A 10,000-nucleotide genomic window follows, 5' to 3' on the forward strand; every position below is an offset into this window, starting at 1 on the left:
ACGGTTGCTACGGCCGTGCAGCTGTGATTTGATGATGATGATGATGATGATGTCGCCGCTGCCGTTGTTGTGTTTGTGTTTGTTGTTACTAGACGTAGCTGGTCTTTGGGGCCTATGACCACGTGGCCCCGCGGGATTGTGGGAACTGTAGTTTTTACAGTGGAAATTGTAGTTTTAATGGAGGGATTTGTTGATTTGAGTGTTGAGATTGTAGTTTTAAGGGAGGGATTTGTTGATTTGACTGTGGAGATTGTAGTTTTGATGGTGGGAGTTGTAGTTTTTGTGGTCTGTGCGTTTTGGTCGGAGGCCGTAGTAGAAGAAGAAGAGGCTGCGGAGGCCGAAGGGGGAGTGTGCTTCAGGAGACCAGTGAACATCTGAGGAAGAGAAAAAGTTTAACATTAGCACATGTACTTAGCATATGGAGCTAACAGTCTCGGCCAGCAGCGGACCCGGGTTTGATTCCAGCCCGCGGTCGTTCTCTGCATGTCACTCCCCTCTCTGCCCCATTTCAACTCTGTCTCTACACTATCAATAAAGCTTAAAGAAAAAAAAAAAAAAAAAAAAAAAAAAGGAACATCTCAAATATCAGAGCTGTCAATCACTCTGGCCCCCGTGCTGTTTGATATGTGAGTCAAGCTGAGACTGAGATCTGAATATGCAAAACACTCCATTACACCCAGAGGACCATGAACACATACAATGAATCACACACACACACACACACACACACACACACACACACATTCTTCCCATCCACATCAGATCTACTCAAAAACACAAGGTGTAAAGCTAAAACTCAACGACATATTATGGGCTGAATATTATAATAAGGATTGTGTGTGTGTGTGTGTGTGTGTGTGTGTGTGTGTGTGAGTGAGTGAGTGAGTGAGTGAGTGAGTGAGTGAGTGAGTGAGTGAGTGAGTGAGTGAGTGAGTGTCTGTCTGTCTGTCTGTCTGTGTGTGTGAGTGAGTGAGTGAGTGAGTGAGTGAGTGAGTGAGTGAGTGAGTGAGTGAGTGAGTGAGTGAGTGAGTGAGTGAGTGAGTGAGTGAGTGAGTGAGTGAGTGAGTGAGTGAGTGTCTGTGTCTGTCTGTCTGTCTGTCTGTGTGTGTGAGTGAGTGAGTGAGTGAGTGAGTGAGTGAGTGAGTGAGTGAGTGAGTGAGTGAGTGAGTGAGTGAGTGAGTGAGTGAGTGAGTGAGTGAGTGAGTGAGTGAGTGAGTGAGTGAGTGAGTGAGTGAGTGTCTGTGTCTGTGTGTTTGTATGTGTGTGTGTGTGTGTGAGTGTGTGTGTGTGTGTATGTGAATAAGGATTCCGTGTCTGACTCTGCATAAACACTTGCAACCATAAATATTCATGACTAGTAGGTGGAACTTCAAGGTCAGAATAACATGTGGGCAAATCGCACTTTCTGTTTAAACCAGAGATACAGAGATGCTTATAAATCCAATAGCTGACTATATGTCACGATATGTGTGTGTGTGTGTGTGTGTGTGTGTGTGTGTGTGTGTGTGTGTGTGTGTGTGTGTGTGTGTGTGTGTGTGTGTGTGTGTGTGTGTGTGTGCGTGCGTGTCATCATACTTCTTCTGTGTTGTTATAGCATTGCTGCCACATTAACAGATGTTTTATTAGTAAACTATGATACCTGTACACATTCACCCAATCACACACACATTCATACACCGATAGCAGCAGCAGCTACCACGCAGGGTGCAAGCTAACTATCGGGAGACATTTAGGGTTCAGTGTCTCTTTGCCCAGGGACACTTGGACATGTGGCGGGGAGACGGGGGATCGAACCACCGACCCTGTAACCCAGTGGACGACCGAATTACACACTTCACCACAGCATAATAAGGCTCCTGGACAAACCTATACTGCTGCTGTTGGCATTAAAGACCTACTTCACCGGTGTGAATATGAAGGTGTATTGAACTCTGAGATCCTATGTAGTATAAACGTGCAAACATTTTAGAAATCGGTTCATCCTAGCCTGAGAAAAGGCAGAAAGAGTGTTTTATGGTCTCACTGTCAAACCCTACATTTTCCCATGTGTGACATTACTTAGGGTAAAATGTAGGGTTAGGATTAACAGGACAGCTGGGCCAAGGGAAGACTGAGGGAAGACTGAGGGAAGACTGAGGGAAGACTGAGGGAAGAAAAACCTCATTCATTATATTATAATAGTGATTTTATAATGATAGAAAGGCGGTTCCGTATGGGTGAAGTATTCCTTTAACGTAACCTTAAAACCTTCATACAGACAGTAGCTTGCATTCAAATTCACACACACACACACACACACACACACACACACACACACACACACACACACACACACACACAGACACACACACACACACACACACACACACACACACACACACACACACACACCACACACACCACACACACACACACACGGCTTCAATTATTAAATACACATAAAATTCATCCCTCAAAGATACAGTGCGCTGCTGTATAAAACACACGCAGAAAAACATCAGCTAAATCGACCAGATGCATAAACAGGTATCGACCGGCTGTCAATGTGTGTGTGTGTGTGTGTGTGTGTGTGTGTTTGTGTGTTTACGTGTGTGTGTTTGTGTGTTTACGTGTGTGTTTGCGTGTGTGTGTGTGTGTGTTTGCATGTGTGTGTGTGTGTGTGTTTGCGTGTGTGTGTGTGTGTGTGTGTGTGTGTGTGTTTGCGTGTGTGTGTGTGTGTGTGTGTGTGTGTTTGCGTGTGTGTGTGTGTGTGTGTGTGTTTGCGTGTGTGTGTGTGTGTGTGTGTGTTTGCGTGTGTGTGTGTGTGTGTGTGTGTGTGTGTTTGCGTGTGTGTGTGTGTGTGTGTGTGTGTGTGCGTGTGTGTGCGTGTGTGTGTGTGTGTGTGTGTGTTTGCGTGTGTGTGTGGTGTGTGTGTGTGTGTGTGTGTGTGTGTGGTAGCCTGAGCCCACTGGCAGCCTGAGCCTACTGCTTGTTAGATGATTTTCGCGATCTTTTTCGCGATCTTTTCAACTTCCGGTCGTAACAACATGGACATATACATCTCATAGAGCATAAGATTCTGAACATTTCAAAAAAAAAAGTAAGTCTCTACCCCATTCCTGTGATGAGTTATGGTCGTTTAAAGAAACCACCGAAATTAGCTAAAACGGCTAAAGCTAGCTAATACTCCGCTAGCTAGCGTTAGCTATAGTGTTCTGTCTTTTTTTCACCGCATCATGTCATCGGCACTCACCCAGACAGATCCGGAGCTTCTCCTCCTGAGATCTGAGCTCAAGTCAGTGGAGAGTCTCATTCACGATCTCCTCCAGCGGCAGTCCTTCCTGGTCTCCAAATTAGCTGTGCTTGAAAAAGCTCCTCTTTCAAGTTCTCAGGCACCGGTTAGCGGCGTTTCTACTGCTTCTGCTGCCCAGCCTCCCGACGCTGCATGGACGTCTGTTGTGAAGAAGGGCAGACGATCTTCTACACGATCTTCTCATCCTCTTCCTCCTCCTCTGCGCTCCTCTCCATCTCCTCCTCCTGTGTTGACGCGCAATCCATTTGCTCCGCTGGAGGTGCTATGTGGAGCTGCTGAACCTGCGGCTCGTGTTGCCGGCTCTCCATCTGCTTCGCCGGTCCAGACCTGCTCCAGGGTGGCACGTGGACGTCGGGGTTCCACTTCCCAGTTTGGATGTCAAGATCGCCGCCGTTTACCAGCTCCATCTGGAAGTGTGTTTCCCTGTGTGCACCCCTCCGTGCCTCCTCGAAGTGGTGCCCCCGATGTTGACATCCGCTGTACAGGTGAGGCTCTCTCTCGCGGCTGTGCCCTGCCCTCACCTCCTCCCCTCTCATCGAAGCTGTCTCTCTACTGTGGGAGCTGCTTGAATCGCCAACCTGAGATCCTCATCATCGGTGACTCTATTGTCAGATTTCTTTGTCTCCCTGGTGCTTTCACCTATTGCCTCTCTGGAGGAAAATCATCTGACATTATGGAGCTAACACCTGCCCTCGTTGCCCTCCACCCTACTGCCCACACAGTCATCCTGCATGTTGGAACTAATGACGTAATGAATAAACGGTCATACCAACTATTTGACAATCTTCAGAGTCTGGCCCTCACCCTGGAGAGCCTGGGGAAATTCTGTATATTTTCCGGCCCCATTCCCACGTCATCCAAAAGCCCTGAGCGCTACAGCCGTCTTTTGGATTTCCATGAACGGCTGGAGTCCTGGTGCTCGGGCAACTCTCTGGGCTATATTAACAACTTTGACTCTTTCTCTAGACACACACTACTCAAATCTGACGGCCTCCATCCCAATGCCAAAGGTATTAAAGAACTTACTAATCACTACATTCATCACATCGCATCTTGGCATAATTCGGACTGATATTTACCACAGCACGACCCTACCAAATCATCCCCCATTAAAAAAGATCTCCCCAGGGATCCTGCTGAAATATCCCCCAATTTAACTCATAACAACACCTCAAATTGTCCTTCATTCATCCCAGACATCACTGACCCCCTTTGCTCTAAACTAAATTCCCCACAAATTCTTAAAACAAGAAAGGGCTTGGGTTTTCTTCATCTAAATATTAGAAGTTTATTGCAGCATGATAAATTAGACCATGTAAAGATTTTAGTGTCCCAGGCAGATCCAGATGTCTTGATTCTGACTGAATCCTGGTTAAAGAAGAGTACAGATGACTCTATTGTGGCAATTAATGAATACAATTTATTCAGAATAGACAGAAACGCAAGGGGTGGGGGAGTGGCTGTCTATGTTAAATCCTGTTATTCTGTAACACTTTTACATGCTGTCTCTGTTCCAAATTGTTTTGAATTTATCGCGCTAGAATTATCTTTATCATCAAATGATTGTTTTGTTGTAATTGGTGTGTATAGGCCCCCTTCTGCTGTTACTAGCTCCTTAAACGATCTAGCACATATGCTCTCCAGTTATGTAAATAGAGAGGTAATTGTGATGGGTGATTTTAACGTTGATTGGCTTTCTGGTGCCTCTGAACCTTTCAAAGAAATCTGTAGCAACGTTAATCTTACACAATTAATAACTGAGTCCACAAGACCCAATCTAAAAAACCCAGCAAAATCAACTTTAATCGATTTAATCCTATCAAATAAAATAAATAAAATAGTCTCAGCTGGTGTTTTTGAGCTCGGGATTAGTGATCACTGCCCAGTGGCCTGTATCAGAAGTATTCATTTAAAAAGATCTCAACCTAAAATCATAATTAAGCGTAATTTTAAAGGGTTTAATGAGCAAGCCTTTTTAAGTGATCTCCGTCATAGTGACATTCAACTCACTACGGAAATTTCGGATGTTGAGTTAGCCTTAGACTATTTCATCAATAGTTTCACCTCAATTATAAACAAACATGCGCCCCTTAAAAAGCATAGAGTAAAAAATAGATCAAACCCCTGGTTTACAAGTGAACTGTCTGATTTATTTTCTGAAAGAAATAAAGCATGGTCTCTAGCTAGACGCTCTGGAGATAATACCAATTGGACTATTTTTAGACAATTTAGGAATAAGTGTACAGCCATGGTCAGGAAAGCCAAATCCGAATATTACCTTGAATTAATCTCCGACTGCTACTCTAACCCTGCACTATTTTGGAAAGCTGTGAACTATAATAAAAACAATTCTAGCACAGTTCCCACTCAGATCAAATTAAATGGTCACACTCTCAATGATCAAAAAGAGATTGGCTTAGCTTTTAATAAACATTTTGTAGCTGCTGGTCAACTCTTTCAAAATGGAGGTTGTACACCTTCTACAACCAGTAGTAACGTACCGCCTGTCTCTCAAACTCCTATTTTCAGCCTTGATCTTCTTCCCACAAGTGTTGTTGTAGATGCGCTCCTCGCCATCAACCCCAAGAAGTACATGGGAGAGGACAATTTGGACCCGTTTTCAATCAAGCTTTCGACACATATAATATCAAAACAAATAACCCATATTTTTAATCTTTCCATCTCCTCTGGAATAGTTCCTAAAATTTGGAAAAAAGCTCACGTAATTCCTTTACATAAAGGTGGTGACAAAAATAATCTTAATAACTACAGGCCAATTTCCAAACTCCCATGCCTGGCAAAAATTCTAGAATCACTTATTAATAATCAGTTAAAAACATTTCTAACTAGTGCTTCCATTTTGAGCCCATTCCAATCTGGTTTTAGGGCAGGCCACAGTACTGTCTCTGCTGTGACTTTGGTTGTAGACAACATTGTTACAGCATTAGACAAGAAAAAGCACTGTGCAGCACTTTTTATTGATCTTTCAAAGGCCTTTGATACTGTTGACCACCATTTGCTTTTACAGAGGCTGCATGACATTGGCTTTGATCATTCTGCATGTAGCTGGTTTAGGGATTATCTCTCTGATAGACAGCAGTCAGTTAAACTCGGGAGATACCAATCTGAGTTTTTAACTGTTACAAATGGTGTCCCACAAGGCTCAATTTTAGGTCCAGTTCTTTTCACAATTTATATAAATAACATTGTTTCATCGCTAAAAAACTGTCATGCCCATCTATACGCTGACGACACAGTACTGTATTGCATTTCCGATTCGGTGCACCAATCTATTCAGAACCTACAAAGCTCTTTTAACACCCTGCAGGACTGTCTAGTGGACCTCAGGCTGGTTCTAAATACAGACAAAACCAAATATATGTGTTTCTCCAGAGCAAGAACTACAAATTTGAATGATTTTAATATTTTTACAAATAATGGATTTTTAATTGAAAGAGTCACAGAGTACAAATATCTTGGCATCTGGTTAGATGATAAACTCACTTTTAATTTTCATATAAAAAATCTTGTTCGTCGACTACGACAAAAAATTGGCTATTTTTATAGGAACAAAACCACCTTCCCTTTATTTAGTAGGAAAAGGATTATTGAAGCAGTTTTCATGTCTGTCCTTGATTACGGTGATGTGGTTTACCGGCATGCATCACATTCATGTCTTAAACTCCTGGACTCTGTTTTTCACTCTGCTTTAAGGTTCATCACAGGAGATGCTTATGACACACACCATTGTCTTTTATATGAAAAGGTTGGGTGGTCCTCCCTTAAAGAGAGACGTGACGCACATTGGCATATTTTAATTTACAAAGCCTTGTCCGGGAAGCTTCCTCGTTACTTAACTGAATTGCTGCAAATCTCAGATGGGCTTTATCAGACCCGCTCCACTGACATGCTTATGCTTTATGTCCCACAAGCCCGGTCTGAGCTAGGAAAGACAGCTTTTAGCTTCAGTGCCCCTGACTCCTGGAACAACTTACAGCAACAAATTAAACTAAATAACTTCATATCCTTTAACCAATTCAAACAAACTATTTTAAATCTGCCAAACTCTACCTGTAACTGTTTTAATTAGGCTATATTGTACTCTCACCCATTTAATTTTAATTGCTACCACTTAATTTCACCACTGTGTAAATGTTTCAATTGTTTTTCTCTTCACCTGTTGTTGTGTATTTGATGTATTTGCGTTGAATATTGTTAATGTATTGTTGTTTTTCCTTTGAATTTGTTTGAACTCGACGTCATTGAAAATGAGGGTCACCCCTCAATTGGTCTCTCGAGGATAAATAAAAGTTAAATGAAATGAAATGAAAATGTGTGTGTGTGTGTGTGTGTGTGTGTGTGTGTGTGTGTGTGTGTTTTTCTGTGCTTGGCTCAAGAACTGATTGTGTTTCTGATATCGGGCCAAGTCATTACTGAGATTATGTGCATTATTCAAATCAGGAGAGTTGAGCTCCGGGCAAAACTGATGAGAAAAGTGTAGCTTGTAGAAAAAGGCAAAACAATAAATATACAGTATATATATATATATATATATATATATATAAATAAATAAGAGAAAACCGTTTAATTTTTAAATAATAATAATAAATAAAACATTTACAAAATAAATTAAAATTAAAAATATAACAGAAGTGTTTTAATAAAACAAATTGAAAAAATGTTGCAGAGAAAAAATAATAATAATAAATACATTTGAATAATGAGAAAAACAAATCTAATGTGGCCTGTAGCTGTCTGTACTGTCTGTAGCTGTCTGTAGCTGTCTGTACTGTCTGTAGCTGTCTGTACTGTCTGTACTGTCTGTAGCTGTCTGTACTGTGTGTAGCTGTCTGTACTGTGTGTAGCTGTCTGTACTGTCTGTAGCTGTCCGTACTGTCTGTAGCTGTCTGTACTGTGTGTAGCTGTCCGTACTGTCTGTAGCTGTCTGTACGGTGTGTAGCTGTCTGTATGTCTGTAGCTGTCTGTACTGTCTGTAGCTGTCCGTACTGTCGGTACCTGTCCATAGCTGTCCGTACTGTCTGTAGCTGTCTGTACTGTCTGTAGCTGTATGTACTGTCTGTAGCTGTCTGTACTGTCTGTAGCTGTCTGTACTGTCTGTAGCTGTCCGTACTGTCGGTAGCTGTCCGTAGCTGTCCGTACTGTCTGTACTGTCTGTAGCTGTCTGTACTGTCTGTAGCTGTCCGTACTGTCGGTAGCTGTCCGTAGCTGTCCGTACTGTCTGTAGCTGTCCGTACTGTCTGTAGCTGTCCGTACTGTCGGTAGCTGTCCGTAGCTGTCCGTACTGTGTGTAGCTGTCTGTACTGTCTGTAGCTGTCTGTACTGTCTGTAGCTGTCTGTACTGTCTGTAGCTGTCTGTACTGTCTGTAGCTGTCTGTACTGTGTGTAGCTGTCTGTACTGTCTGTAGCTGTCCGTACTGTCTGTAGCTGTCTGTACTGTCTGTAGCTGTCTGTACTGTCCGTACTGTCTGTACTGTCTGTACTGTCTGTAGCTGTCCGTACTGTGAGCTGAAAACAATCTGTTGTTCTTTTAAATCGAGTCTGAAGACTTTTTTGTTTCCATTTTAACCTGCAATTTTTATTTTATTTGCTTCTTTTCATTCGCTTTTAAATGTTTTCTAATGTGTTTTATGTATTCTAATCTTGCCCCTGTAAAGCACTTTGAGTGGCCTTGTGTCTGAATTGTGCTATAGAAATAAACTTGCCTTGCCTTGCCTTGTTAATACACGGCCTAGGCTCTGTAAACTGGTATGTAAACAAAGGGGGCCTACCGTAGCTATAGCAACATGCCCGTTTACAGAGCCTAGGCTGCAGTGTTAGACTGACAGCATGTTTGTGTCTACATGTTAAGCCTTAGCGGAGTGTTCTGTTTTTGTTTTGTTTTTCTCAGTAGAAAATGTGTCCGTGTCTTATTGATGTGTGTATTAATACAAGATCTGGAGCAGGTGTGTGTGTGTGTGTGTGTGCAAGTGTGTGTGTGTGTGTGTGTGTGTGTGTGTGTGTGTGTGTGTGTGTGTGTGTGTGTGTGTGTGTTATGCAGCGCTGTGACCGCCAATGCAGATGCGCACTAACCGACTCAGGTATGACGGAACATCTCAATGAATCAAACACACACGCACACACACACACACACACACACACACACACACGCACACACACACACAGACACACCCCACACTCTCACAAACACACACACAGAGACACACACACACACTGAACCAACTTGGCTTTGGGAGGAGGGCAGTTGCCATAGAAACTGGCTTTCCGTGCCAAAGCTGCAGGAGGCGGACGTAAACACCGGGTAACCATGGTAACCCTTTCACTGCCACGGGCTCCCGACTGTCTGTCCGCTTAGCTCTGTGTGTGTGTGTGTGTGTGTGTGTGTGTGTGTGTGTGTGTGTGTGTGTGAATGAGTGAGTGAGTGAGTGCGTGTGTGTGTGTTTAGTGTCTGTCTGTCTGTCTGTGTGTGTGTTTAGTGTCTGTCTGTCTGTCTGTCTGTCTGTCTGTCTGTCTGTCTGCCTGCCTGTCTGTGTTCCATATTTGTATATAAGAGAATGTGGGTCAAGCATTCACTCACTTCAGCTTGATTGGCCAGGGGGAGGTAAACTGTTATTTCAGGATTAGGCTACAACGCTCGAAAACCAAAATACATTCAATTGACTGTCAGATGACTCAGAAAAACAGAGGATA

The 10,000-nt window shown here is 43.0% G+C and overlaps 1 protein-coding gene across 1 annotated transcript in view; it reads right to left on the reverse strand.

Annotated features, from left to right (window-relative positions):
* The window catches only part of chd6 (chromodomain helicase DNA binding protein 6), a gene marked incomplete at its 5' end in the record, with an annotated part of 93,549 nt that overhangs the window by 68,857 nt on the left and 14,692 nt on the right, over positions 1–10,000 (reverse strand). Inside the window, one exon of the mRNA XM_080025856.1 lies at positions 1–374. This exon is cut by the window's left edge and continues 168 nt beyond it. Coding sequence (XP_079881982.1) covers positions 1–374 — 374 coding nt within the window. The remainder of the gene's footprint in view (positions 375–10,000) is intronic.

The sequence above is a fragment of the Ammodytes marinus genome, assembly GCF_949987685.1.
Source record: "Ammodytes marinus genome assembly, chromosome: 4".
NCBI lineage: Eukaryota > Metazoa > Chordata > Actinopteri > Uranoscopiformes > Ammodytidae > Ammodytes > Ammodytes marinus.